Source organism: Taurulus bubalis (assembly GCF_910589615.1).
Source record: "Taurulus bubalis genome assembly, chromosome: 11".
In the NCBI taxonomy this organism is placed as follows: Eukaryota; Metazoa; Chordata; class Actinopteri; order Perciformes; family Cottidae; genus Taurulus; species Taurulus bubalis.
In genome coordinates, this window is record NC_136599.1 from 24,567,956 (window position 1) to 24,581,669 (window position 13,714).

Sequence of the window (13,714 nt, forward strand, 5' to 3'; positions counted from 1 at the left end):
TTAAAGTGTGTGTGTGTGTGTATAGGCTATGTACACATATACACACAAGGCTATACACTGAGTTTTAAAAAAGCAACAAGTTACTGTCAGCTAAACCGCAGTGGTGATGTGGGCTGAGAGATAAACACATAGATTGAGAGGTTGGCAGCATTCTTCCGGTTACAGACACAATCAAGACCGCGATATAGTCCGACCACAGGCACTCGTGGTCAGACAGTGATACACCGTTATGCTACTGAATGCTGTTCACAGCCCCGTGTGGATGAGCGGCTGTACTCTGGTTCATGCGAGTGAACTGGATTTGGAGTGTAAAGGAATGACGTGCTGAAAGAAACAATTATCTTCCCAATGCTACGGTAGGAGTGTTCAAATGTCAAATGCAACTTGATATGTGAGCCATCCCCCCCTCCCCCTACAAAAAAAAAGGCTGCAGGACAGACACTTATTTTAGTTGTAAAATTGTAATTATCTTATAGAGGTTAAAAGTCAATTCTTTACCTTTTTGAAACCGTTGGTCCATTTGGTAGGACAAGCTTTAATGCCAACATGGAGGCCTTAAAGATAATTCCATGAAAACTAGGGGGGTAAAGAAAAATCCTGTGATAAGCTCCAGAATCGCTACAATGGCCTTTGGTGTGAGAGTGAACCGTATGTCGCATGGTAAACGAGACAGGTCCGCGTTTTCCAAGACGGGTTGGGTGGGAAGCAAATTTTATAAACATCTGATTTGGCTAAAACCCTAAATATTTACAACATGAAGTTCGTTGGCAAGTCAGCAAGTCAGTTAGTTCAGGAGCTTCTCGGTTGCAAAAATAAGTCAGTTTGTATAGAAGTCTATGAGAAAATGACTCTCTCTTCTCTCTTGATGTATTCCCTCAGTAAACATTGTAAACATGAGTTTATGTCTCAATCTCTAGTTTAAAGTCAAGTTCTTCAATACAGCATGATGTTCATTTAGTAAATGATGGTCATTTAGAGTCAAACAGACCATGAAGCAGAGATTACAGTGCCGGCTGTAATCCAAGATGGCGACAGCACAATCTCCAAACTCAAGGCCACAAACCAACGGCTGACGTCACGATGACTACGATCACTTCTTATATACAGTCTATGGTTCAGATACATAAATTACCTTTATGTTGTCAAATATATGCTAGCCACAGTGTCGTGTTAGCCAGTTAAACTAGCCACTTGGCCTAATATCTGATGAAATACACTTACGTTAGGCTACACAGAATCACCAAACAAAAGCTTTTAACGAACCAAACGTTTTGCTCATTGTGCAGAACTCACGTTAGCAATATGGCCGGTTGACTTCATTCTCTGCTCTGGTAGACATTACTCCATATACAGTATACTGCTTATATTTACTTGGCTAATAGTTTGTTGTTTACTGCCATATCAATGCTCTAAATGTTGTATTAAGCAACATTAACATTCACATGTTATGCAAAGAAAGAAAAAGAAAAAGCCATATTTCCAATCACCCCAAAATAAGTAAAGCTAACTTGGTTAAGTAGTATTATCTATTCGAAACAACTCTTCACAACAAAAGGAGTCCAGCCAAGGGAACCGTCAGTGAGGGAGGTTTACAACTTTAAAGGGTATTTTAACAGAGGAAGCAGAAAACAGCTGGAAGAGCGTAAAGAGTAGAAGTACTTAAAAAACAACAGCCTGTGATGCTGAGTCGGTTCCCCAGGATAGTAATTACCGTCACCACCGTAAAGGATGAAAAACATCTTCCCCTGGTAAAAACATGTGTTATCTGTCACGGCGTGGGCTAATAAAGTCACCGGGTTAGATCACTGCTGCTGCCGGACACAAACACGAGCTGGGAAACAGAATGAAAACGTTCAAAACAAGAACACAGTGATCACCCACTTAGCAGGAAATGAACGAGTAAATTCAGTCACTCGCGCTGCCGATGCGCGCAGGTGAACCGGACCGGGACCACCTGCCTTCAGACAGCAGCACACACAGGTACATGTGACCATTTGAGCTGCCAGCTGAGGGGAAGGGGGGGGGGCTACACCTACACACACACACACACAGAAGCTGCGCCCAAAAACACACTCACGTGTCGACGCGTATCCCTGCAAGACAGTCCAGTGGAAACAGACAGCTCTTTTCTGTACCCCTTGAGCCGGGACAGACCCCACCTCTCCTACAACATCTGCTACGCACAAGAGGGTCCCTTTTCTAATATTTTTAGCTTTTTTGGCAGAAAAAAAAGGAAGAAGGGGGGAAGCAGAGCTTTACTGGAGTCAAAGAAACGCTTTCTAACCAGAGATCCCCCCCACACACACATACACATCCACACACACACACACACACACACACACACACACACCCTCCACCCTTTCCTCGCTGCACGTCTGCCAGCCGTCACAGAACAGGAGCTGGATTGAACCAGGGAGGGGTTGGACGCTCGTACAAGAGATGCACACACACACAGATTTTTGTGCATACAAACAAAATACACAGAAACTATTTGTGCGCACACACACACACAGACACGCACCTCCCTGGAAACTCTTGCTCTTTTTCTCTCTAAAAATAGTCTTGATATTTAGACAATGATGGGCATTGTGTGGGACTGGTACATGACTGACTAGAGGCCTGTGACCTCAGCTTCAGCTGCAGAGGGTCAGTGAGGGCACGCATCGGGAGAAGAAGCCTCGAGGGGGAAACTTCCTCCTGATCGTGACATTAGACGACCTCTGAAAGAGTACCTTTTGTCTTCAGACCGTCGCAGCTTCTGTTCAGTGACTTTGCTCCGGGGTGAGTTCTGATCTGAAGGGGTCTGATCATTTGCCCACGCCGACCTACTTCCTACGTAGCGCACTTGAATTTGAGCGTCTCTGATAACCACCGGGCCAAACTGCATGACATCATCTCATCACTGATGTGGCTCGCCCCCTCGCTGACAACTGCAACTAAAAATAGTTTTCTTTAATAATAATGTTAATAAAGATGATTGATTACTTTGCTGATTCACTTCTTGATTAAAAGAGCACGCCATTGAGTTATCATTACACACGTTTCTATTCCACGCATTCTTCCTTCTTGTGAGAAACCTAGCACCCACATTACCCACAATGCAACGCGACTCCATTCACCCAACTGTACAGATTTGGGTGGGTTATTCTAGTATTATGGCTGATGTAGCCTCTAGCCTCTAGCCGCTAGCCTCGAGCAGAAGCTAACTCCACACCCTGGGATTTAGTAATTTTGCAAACTTGCAGTCTTAATATTCTTTTTCATTAGCCATGTAAAGCACTTAGTAGGGAATATTATCTTCTTCTTTTTTTAATATGGGCGAAACCCAGGATGTTTTGTGCATAGAAACGTAGTCAATGGCTCAAGTGACATCATGGAAGAACATTTTTCAGATTTTGTGCCGCTCCCTCTGGAGCCACAAAAGGCTTAATAGAAACTATGCAAACTGTTTGTTAACATATGCAGTAGTGCTCTGAAACACCTGGAGTTCCCTTTCAAAGATTTGGGCTCCAAATGCAGAAGATCTTGGAAAAATGTGTGGTTCTCTTAGCTTGGTGACGTAAAGACGACACCGGCAACATGCTAGCACTAGTCAGAGAAGTCTGGGTTTCTTTCTGTTTCCACTGCACTGGGCTGTTTACTCCCTTCTGGTATTTTAACTTCGGACATCATTTCATTCAACGTAGAGTTGTTGGATGGTAATATGCTCTCCCCTCCTGACTGATAGCTAGCAAGCTTGTTAGCTCGGCTGCTAACATGTATCAACCTCCAGACCTGAAAATGCAGAAGGATTTCTCTCTAATGACCATCAGGGGGCAACTCCTCTGGTTGTATAGAAGTCTATGAAAAAATAACTCTTCTCTCTTGATGTATTCCCTCAGTAAACATTGCAAACATGAGTTTATGGTCTCATCTCTAGTTTCAAGTCTTCTTCAATACAGCATGATGTTCATTTATTAAATTAGGGTTCTTTTATGAGAAGGCGAAGCCTCAAATTTGCCAGTCCACAAACCAAGGGGTGATGTCATGGTGACTAAATCCACTTCTATGGTTGCTAATGGTACAATTATTTCACAGAGGTTATTCAAGAGATGGATTTGTTACAGTCCAGAACCCTTAAGATGTTTTACTTAACTATCATATAGGACATTTTTGCTAATCTTTAATGGAAAAACCCTGAGTCTCTTTCTCTGAGAAAGACAACAAGCCAGATGTTTGTAATGTCTGCTTATTTAAGTATGTTTCATGCAATTCAACTCAAACAGCTGTTCAATTCAGTCATGTGTTTGTGACTCCTTGTGTACTTAAACCCCACCCTCCATTGAGAGCGTCTCACATGGGTATGGGCATCCGGGTTCCTGCCTCATTCTGTCGGGCATCAAGGCCAGCGTGTGTGTTCATAAAATGTGCGTTGATTCACTCGTAGGCAAGTGTGCATGGGTGTGTGTGTATATGTGTGTGTGAGTCCAAAAGGGTGGGACAGGCTGTGGTGGGAACAGAGACTGCCTGTTCCCGAGGTGAGGTCAGCGTGCCGCCATGTTGCACTTCTGTTCACTAGCTGCTGCTAAAAACACAGAAACAAACAAACACACACACACACACACACACACACACAGCGGCATCCAAAAACACAACGATGCCGTCTACCATGGGTAACAATTAGCAGGACATCTCTGAAGCCAACAGTGGAATCAGCTGCTAATCTGTTCTCCAGGGGCCGATGACGTCGCTTGGCGTTGCAAAAGCCAGACAAGAGCCCGCTCAACTTTTTTTGATCAGATTACGGCCTCAGACCACAGACTGGACGTTGTCACTGTGATGTCATTGGTTTGTGGACTACGGTTTTGAAGCCTTGAGTTTGGCATGTTTCACAGCGCCATATTGGTTTTGGAAGTCGCCATCTTGGTTTTGGATGTTGGCATCTTGCTTTTTTTTGCAACCAGAAGTGACACGAGAGGGTGGAGCAACCGACCATTGATTGACATTTTTCGGCGACCAAAATGTTACAATGTTAACAACGAGGGTTAGAATTGTGAGACAAACACACGGCCAACACCAACGCCGTGGTAGTGACCTTTCAACCACAAGGTAGCCACGCCCTAAAGCATACGCTGTTCCTGCTGGACTAAAACACAAAATCACTTGGAACCCTTCCGTTATATGGCTGCAGGATTTTTCCAGGTTAAGAGTGAATGGCTGCTCCCGTAGATGGAACGCAGCATAACTGCCGGCTCAAGGGAACGTGAGCGCTCCGTTTCAGCCTCTCAGCCTGGCAGTGAACAGGGGTGCAGCCATAATCGGCCATTTCTGAGCCATCAAACCTCCCAGTTACACCCAACAATTACCCATATAGAATACCGATTGTCCACCGGGCACAGCAACAGTATTGTGCTGCTCCTTACTCCCGTGCCTTGCTCCAAGGCAACGATGTTTGTCATTGCTTGGGTTTTCCCAAGAAAACGGAAAAAACTATTAAAAACACAAGCTCCTTTTCCAATCGGATAAAAATTGACCACCGCCTACATCCACATTACATACGGTCCTACGGGAGGAGAAAAAGTGCTCACGACCACACGGTTATCGCCAGAGGAAAGCTTTGGAGAGGTTGGACAATGTTATCTTGTTGTTAATGCGCGGCCGCTTTCCTCATGTCGCAGAAGCAGGATGGGAACCCTGACGAGGGATCCTGATGCGGAGCCAACACTAATTGAGGGGTGTGCGAACCACTATTAACCGCCATGTATCAGTGCGGGCAGGCGTCCATACACACACACACACACACACACACACACACACTACAGTGAATGTGATCATGCATGCACACAACAGGGGGGGGGGGCAAAAGCTGGGGTTTGTTGAAAGCATCTTTTTTAGTCAACTCGTGGTGTTGACGTGCCCTCGGAGCATTGTGCATTACACACGCTCAGCCGCAGCTCGTCATCGCAGTCCGTCTAGGACCGACTCAAGCCTGCTTTTTATTTGGCAAGGCACTACTTTTTCAGACCAGAATTGCAGCGTAACTAAACTATCTGAGCACATTCTTTTTAATCATCGCCCTAAAAAATTGTCAATTGACAGTGTGAGTAAGAGAAACAAGTTTACTTACAAATACTTTAAGATTGGCTTCTTTCAACTTAAACATATATTTTCTACCTGCAATTACATTTTAATTTTTATGTAAAAAAATACAAATATTTCTAAATACTTTAAGATGGGCTTCTTTCAACTTAAACATATATGTTCTACCTGCAATTATATTTTCATTTTTATGTAAAAAAACACAAATATTTCTAAATACTTTAAGATGGGCTTCTTTCAACTTAAACATATATGTTCTACCTGCAATTATGATATGATATTATTTCCATTTGAAGTCCTTGTCATTTTCGTCTACAGACACCTCGCGCTCATGACTACATGACTCTAACATGACTTTGCAAGATTAACATTGACTGACTGGCGCTGACGTCACAGGGGGCTCGTGAAGGGGCGCTAAACGCGTCACGTGACTTCAGACCACTTTTATGTCACTTTAATGAGGTGCGACGCCTCGAGCGAAGTCTCGCAGAACAAGTCCAAGAGACTCAACTTTCACACAGTGAATGAAATACCAGCCAACACGCTAATAAGCGCAGCCTATTATAATGCAGGGTTATCAAAAAGAAAACATAGCGCAATTAAACACACCGTAGGGTCACATTAAATAAATCTCCCTGCCGAACGAGCTCAAAGTACTTTTTCTTAAAAGGAGCCGCCTCCGACAACGAGAAGAAGACAATCACCAGAGTGCGCAACTGCGCAGCCGACGCATGAAAACTCAGCATCACGCAGACATCCCCACAAAAACCCTCCATGCTGACTTTTAGGTGCAACGAGAACTCAACCAGACGCTCCCTTTCTCTCACGGACTGCGCCGTCTTACCTTGTTCATTTTCCCGCTAATCATGACCCACGGTTTTCAAGAGCTGCCCCTCATTCTCAGAGGAGACCCTCGCTCAGTAACACGAGCTGCCACTGAGATAACTTGTTTTCTTTTGCTCCGGTCCAGCCCCCCGAGCAGGGGCTGCTGGGGGCTGGGCTACGTGGAGTGTGGAGTAGGTACTATTACTGGGATTTGTGTTGCTGTTGTTCAATAATTTAATTAAATAATAAGTACAATTTCATAAATTGACAGTAGCAAACGGAAACATACATTCATTTACAGTTAATCCAACAAGTCAGGGGGGCAGCCGCAGAGACAAACAAAAGAAAGACAAAGCCTAAAATAAAATAAAAAAGAGGACACTAAATCACAATTGTGTAATTACAAACATATATTACTGGCAATGCATGCCGCTACAGTTCTCATTGCCTTTTGTTCGTTGGAACAGCCTTTCAGAGTTGTTATATATAATTCAAATTCTTTGTAAAAAAAAATTACATTTGTGAATATAAAATGTGGCAGATGATTAATACATTTATAATATCTGTCTTTTCCTTAAGTGTTCTGTCATAGCTAACAAATCCAAATATACCATGTTCATAAACTTCTAAGGAATATTGATATCCCCTGGATTTGTCTTCATGGAATTTTTCATTATTTTATCACACGTAGCCTTGATCACATGCTTTCCTTTCCAGCATGCATATTTTTGATGTAACCTTTATTCATATAGGTAATCAGGTTGAGACGCCAGGTATTGTATTCTCAACAGCGATACAACACAAGTTGCAGGCGGACAGCAATAAGTGATGAAGTTCCAAAGCTGTAGTAAATCATGACAATGATGTGGCCGTGCCATATTATGGTCATAAGAAGTTCCAAAAATAGAAATAACTGTTAACTACAGAATCGCCCCGTTCTCTTCATAACAAGGTCAAAACTGGGGCAGTGGATCTGGGTTGAATGTTCACTTAGTAAATGATGGTCCCTTTAGATTTAAATAGACTGTTACTTTTATGATTTTTGGAATCGTGTGAAATAACACCAGGCTATAAACCATCTACATCATGCTTTCTACAGTCCTGTGACGGCCACAGATACCAGATTTATTTTTGTCTGAGCATTTTACTTTATTGATAGCGGTCGGGATGGAAAGAGAATCCTATAACAACAAGAAGATTACCAACCCTAGCAACCCTCAAAGCATGGTCAAACTTTGTATTTGCACTGCTACCTTTTTGTAATTTTTACACAAATATATAGCTTTTATGTCTTCTGTGAAAGAAACTTTTTTCCCCAAATAAACCTTAACTAATTGACTCCACAATCTGACCACATAAACACTACTAACGGATCCTTCCTCATCTTGGACTCTGGGCAGTCAGCACTCCTGTTTTCTCACAACATGTCCCCCAATAAACACACACACACACACACACACACACACACACACACACACAGATGTGCCTTGATCAACATCTGCTTGGGCACTGCCGGGTAGTGACTAGTGTGCTGGTAGCAGCACCAAGTGGTGGAATAAGACAAATGCACCAGCTGAGGTCTGGTCTTGACAATAAAAAAATGCCAAACGGACATTAATACAGCGGCAGATGTTTGAAATTAGCTTGAAAACACAAATAAAGCAATTTTGCGTTTTTCAGATTTTAGATTTTTAAAAGCGGAGCTTGGTGATGAATACATCTCTGCTTCCTTGCCAGCCTTTCTGTCCATGCTAACGGCTGTGCTTACACTCCAGACGTGTGCCCATGTGTGTGCGTGGACGTTCATTCCCGTGGAGTCTTAAATTGCGAGCCCATGATATTCCCCAGCCTCAGACTTGCTAAGGCACGGAGCATTACTTCTGTCTGCCGCCTCGATCCCTTAGTCACTTCCATATGTGTGGGATCGACATGCAGGTACGGCGCATGTGAAACAGGACTGTGAGTCACGGTGTTTGCAGTCCATTCCTTTCGCTCATAACCAGAGAAATTATGGCTCATGACAGGAAAAAAGATAACTTTTAGAGGGGGGCTGAGGGGTCAAGAAAGAAAAGGTAACAAGGTGGGAGAAGGTAATTAGGAGGAGGCCACATGCAAGAGTGAAAAAATACGTACGGGCCGTGAGAGACAGGAAGCCGGTATTTGGGATTGGAATGAGTAAAGTGGGGGAGGGTCGTGTTGGAAGAAAGATGGAGATGAGGAAAACGGGGGGTGGGGTGGTGGGGGAACGCTTGAAGCCTGAATCATGCTCCCTCTGTGCTTAGAGCTAAATGGTAAAAGGTCGGCGCCGTGAAAGCAAGGCCGCTCGATGGCGGTAATCGCAAGGATGCCAGGTGTCTAGAGTCTGGGAATTGGAGAAGTGGATTGGACTTGGATCGTGTTCGGAGGTAAATGAGAAAGCGGTGCACGGAGTCGGAGACGGGGCCGGGAGGAAATGAGGGGAGGGAGCAGGGAGGCCAGAGAAAAGGGGGTCCGCGTGGCTCGGCGGAGGATCGTGCGGGACAGCGCTGCGCCAAACACTGATAAGGTGCAGCTGTTGAAGGAGTGAGGAGAGCGAGGAGAGCAGTGAGCGAGACGCTGACGACACCGATGAGTTCAATAGAAATACTTTCTGTCGGCCCGAAAGGCATTCCTCAAAAACTGAGCAAACGTCAAGTCTTTCTTGAGTGTGAGAGACGAACATATCCCGTGCATGGTTAGGCCGTGAGGTGTTGCTTTCAAGGGCGGTGCTGGGATTTGTTGTTTTGTTTTTCTTCCCCAGACTTTCAGTGAGAGGAAACGGTTTATGTCTTTCCCTTTTCCCTTGATCAGCTTTCATCTGTACGCCCGACACACACAGCAAGCATTCCTTTACGAATCCTGCTCAGTTTTTGGGTCCGATCATTATTTTCAAGCCGCAGGAATCTAGTCCGCCACCCTCGGAGTTCATCTTTTTTTTTGTGAGTGTGAGAATTACCTCTGGTTCTATTCTACTTGTTCTGAGTGTTTTGATGAGGGGGGTCTATATTTAACCCGACCCGGTCAGCGCTGCTTCCTGTGTTGGCTGTGTGTTTGTAGTGAATGCCTTTGGCTCAAGGCCTCAGTATTGGTCACGGTCAATCTAAACTCTGTTGCTCATGAGAAATTACAGGGAAGCTAAACAAATACTTATAAAACCAATGTCACAACGCCAGCGCTCTATGTATTTCTAGACTCAACAACAACAAAAAGGAAACAGAACTTGTGGGACTGCAACATTTTACTCTGGTATTCCCAGTGGTACATACAGCGTGTTGAAAGAGTAGAATCAACTCAAATTCCTCGATCATTAGTATAATAAACAAGCAATGCTATAAGCCATAACGCATTCTAACGCGCTCACAGCATTAACACGCCGAATGTTAAGCATGCACGATACCAAGTTAACCAAGGTTAGCAAGGTAACGTTTGCTAGTTACACACTAAACACATTTCATGGCAATACATCCAAAAGGTATTTCAAAACCCAAAATGTCAACCTTATGGTTGCATTCGCGTAAAAGTCTTTGGATCACCAAAGACATTCGTACATATCTACTGAATCCATCCTTTAGTCGATATTTCAGTCTGGATCAAAGTGGTGGACCAGCTGACAATGGTATCTCCTAGCTAGCGTGGCTAATAACACCCCGCCATTCCACTGCAATGGAGGCAGTGTGAGTATGTTTGTGTTTTCCGGTTAGTGATTCTCAGACTTGAGCCGCATTTAGCCGTGACGAGGGGAAAGATATTTATACTCAACTTTCAATGCCAAAGCGGTCTGTTTGTGATCATAACACACAAGGAAAAAATGGTCATTGTATAACAAAGATAAAACCTCAATGTGGCAGTTTCATAACTTCCGTCCGAGGATCGCCTTCTTTTGATTTGTCCCACATGAATTCTGCGTCATTCGACTCGGTTTGGTGTGATATTTTTTTCAAAGAGAACCATACAAACTATCGTGTCCAACCACCAGAAACTGTTTATTTCAGGAACCCATTTTTAGAAGGTTGTTTATTGATGCTCAGCTTCTCTTCGTCAACAACTATCCAAGAAGCTTTGGCCGGTGCAGCAGTGAGGCCTATTCGCAATCATAAAAGGCTATGGGTTAATACTTAATAATAAAAAAAACAATTTAGGAAATAATTTTCCTAACGAAAACCATCAATGACACTGGAGGATGGACCCCACCCTGTGAAGTGCAAACATATATACGGCTCTACCGCATGCATTCTACCGCATGAAGTCGAGATTAAAAAAAGAAATGCCAATAAAAAAAGTCAAAAGATTAAAAAAAAAACATCCCTTTCCTGTGTCCATGACATAACATCATAACATTATGTAATCACACTCAGAGCAGCATGTGGATCAATTCTGTTGCCAAGTGTTTCCAGCAAGTACTTGGCGTGAGTTATGCTGTATGTTGGGGCATCGACATTTAAGCCAAGTCACATTCTTGTTCTCACATTTACGATTGTCTGCAGCTCCACGGAAAACAACCAGGAAATCATAAAAAATGGAAAGTGGAAAAGAACGACTTAATGAAAACAAATGAGCATAAATAGATGAGACGTCTCCTCCTCGAGGACGATCGGTGGGATCCGACTGGTTCCCACACCCCTGGAGCGGGGTCAGTCACTGCGGGATGACGTCGTCCAGAAGGCTCCACATTCCCACGCCGCTCGGCATGCGATATGGAGCCACTGAGACTGTGGTGCAACCGAACACACACACACGCACACACACACACACACACACACACACACACGAAAAATGCACGCAAACACATTCAGATTGATCCACACATCTGGATGCGAAAGCCACAGAGGCTCTTGTGTCTGTGTGTGATTCCATGTGATGTAAACTGGTGGACTTGAGATTTAGGATCGCAATGTTCCTCTGAGTGGCTAATGGCAATTTTACGATGACTCCGGACAGCCGACGGGCCTCTGTTTACGTGGCAGTAATTCCCCGGCAGATGCTGAGGGCCGACCACAACACTGCCATTGTGTCCGCACAGATGTGAGCTCAGCTCGGAGACGCCGTCGTCATCCGCATCGTCATCCACATCGTCTTGCAAATCAAGGGGTCGAACAAAACATACACATACACAAACACACTCTCCTTGTATTGAGATTCAACAATCACGTCTTCAAACTTCAGCACATGGGGCATATATAAGGTAAATAACAACCCATTGAACTTTAGCACACCCAGTTCTTCATTACTCATTCCCAACTCAAAATACTTAAATGTGCCTGCTCATCTGTTTACAAAAGGTAGGTTGTCCAAAACGTAGAGCCATCACTGTGGGAATGCTATCAAATGAAAGAGGCTGGAGAGTTGTATTCTTGGACATTTGCACGATTATCTCCAAGTAACAATTAAAAAAACATTGTTCAGCATTATTGGATTGACTTCAAGACACCAACGAGCGAAATTCAATCAAAAGAGAACTCCACTGAATTGGCATTGCGATGCAGCGGAACCAGAGTTATTGTCTTTTTTTATTCCAAGCATTCCTTGTCAAAGCAAGACGCCTGGATTACCCACAATTCAACTAGCAGTTGAATTGACAGTTCGGTCGGGGATTTGAGCGCGCTATCCTAGTAGCAGCTGATGCAGCCTGGAGCTGCTAGCCTCAGGGCTAACTCTACTTTTTTTTTCATCGTCAAACTTGTAGCCTTTAGACCGATCCGACACTGACTCAAGAGACGTCACTCAAAGCAAGTTATCAGATTTCAACGACTATTGGCATTCGTGTCCGATAATTCATACATATATTTCAAATCAGCATCACATCACACCACGCGGTTAACGTTGTGATTGGTCGGGTTGAGGCAAAATAGTCGAGCTGGTTAAGGTTAGTAAAAAGATCATAGTTTGTGTTCAAATAAAGACACAACAACCGCTAACATGTGACCAAAGCTCGCCCTGAGCGGACTTTCTTGCATAACGTTGCGTAAACAAACGAAGCGATGTTTCTCACGGGACACGAACAGCGGTCTCCCGGATCAAAGTCCCGTAACTTTCAATCACAGACATCCAATACAATGCGTCACTCCTCAACACCTGTGAGCAGACTCATCTACTTTCCCTCAGTTGTACCTTTGATCATGCAAAGTCCACCATCACTGACTAAACACAGGCCATCCTCTCGCACGCCCGATCACGTGAACACCTCATGCACACTGACCTTCGTCAGCCTCATCCTGCCGCTCTCGCTCCTCTCCAGACTCCTTCTCTTCAGCGACGAGCTTCTGACCACCGTCACCAGTTGCGCCTCGTCCTCCCCACACCACTCCGTGCTCAGGACGCAACCCATGTAGATGGACGGGGGTCCTGGACTCTGGACCCTTTTTTTTTCTTTTTTCTCCTCCTCCTCCTCTCTGTTCTCGAAGCAGGCTCCAGCTCCGGGGCAGCTGTTTTTGTCAGCTGGAGAGGACAGGGAGGTCCGTCCTCCTTTTCCTGGCTCTCGTTCAGCCCCGCTGCGGGGACCGAGGGAAGGATACGCGCTCTCGGTCACCCACCCCCTTCTCCTTTTCTACACACACTCTGAAAAACACCTCTCTCGCCAACTCCGTCCTGCTGCAGTCCCATGGACCCCCCGCCCCCCTCAAGGTGCTTTCTTTGTTTTACACACACTTGAGCTCCCAACTTGACTTTTTCTCTCTTGTTTCTTTTTGGCCAGTCAATCGCACTCACTACACCCCCCCTCCCATCCGGGACGCACACCCATGACCCTCGACGAGAGAATGTCAACACTCGAGGATCCTCGCTTCGCTCTCCTCCT

At 44.6% G+C, this 13,714-nt stretch overlaps 1 protein-coding gene across 1 annotated transcript in view; it reads right to left on the bottom strand.

The window, feature by feature from the left end:
- tns2a (tensin 2a) overlaps positions 1 to 13,514 on the bottom strand; it is a 47,736-nt gene extending 34,222 nt beyond the window's left edge. The window contains exon 1 of the mRNA XM_079225785.1: positions 13,118 to 13,514. Coding sequence (XP_079081911.1) covers positions 13,118 to 13,246 — 129 coding nt within the window. The 5' untranslated portion in view covers positions 13,247 to 13,514. The remainder of the gene's footprint in view (positions 1 to 13,117) is intronic.
- Positions 13,515 to 13,714: the final 200 nt, after the last annotated feature.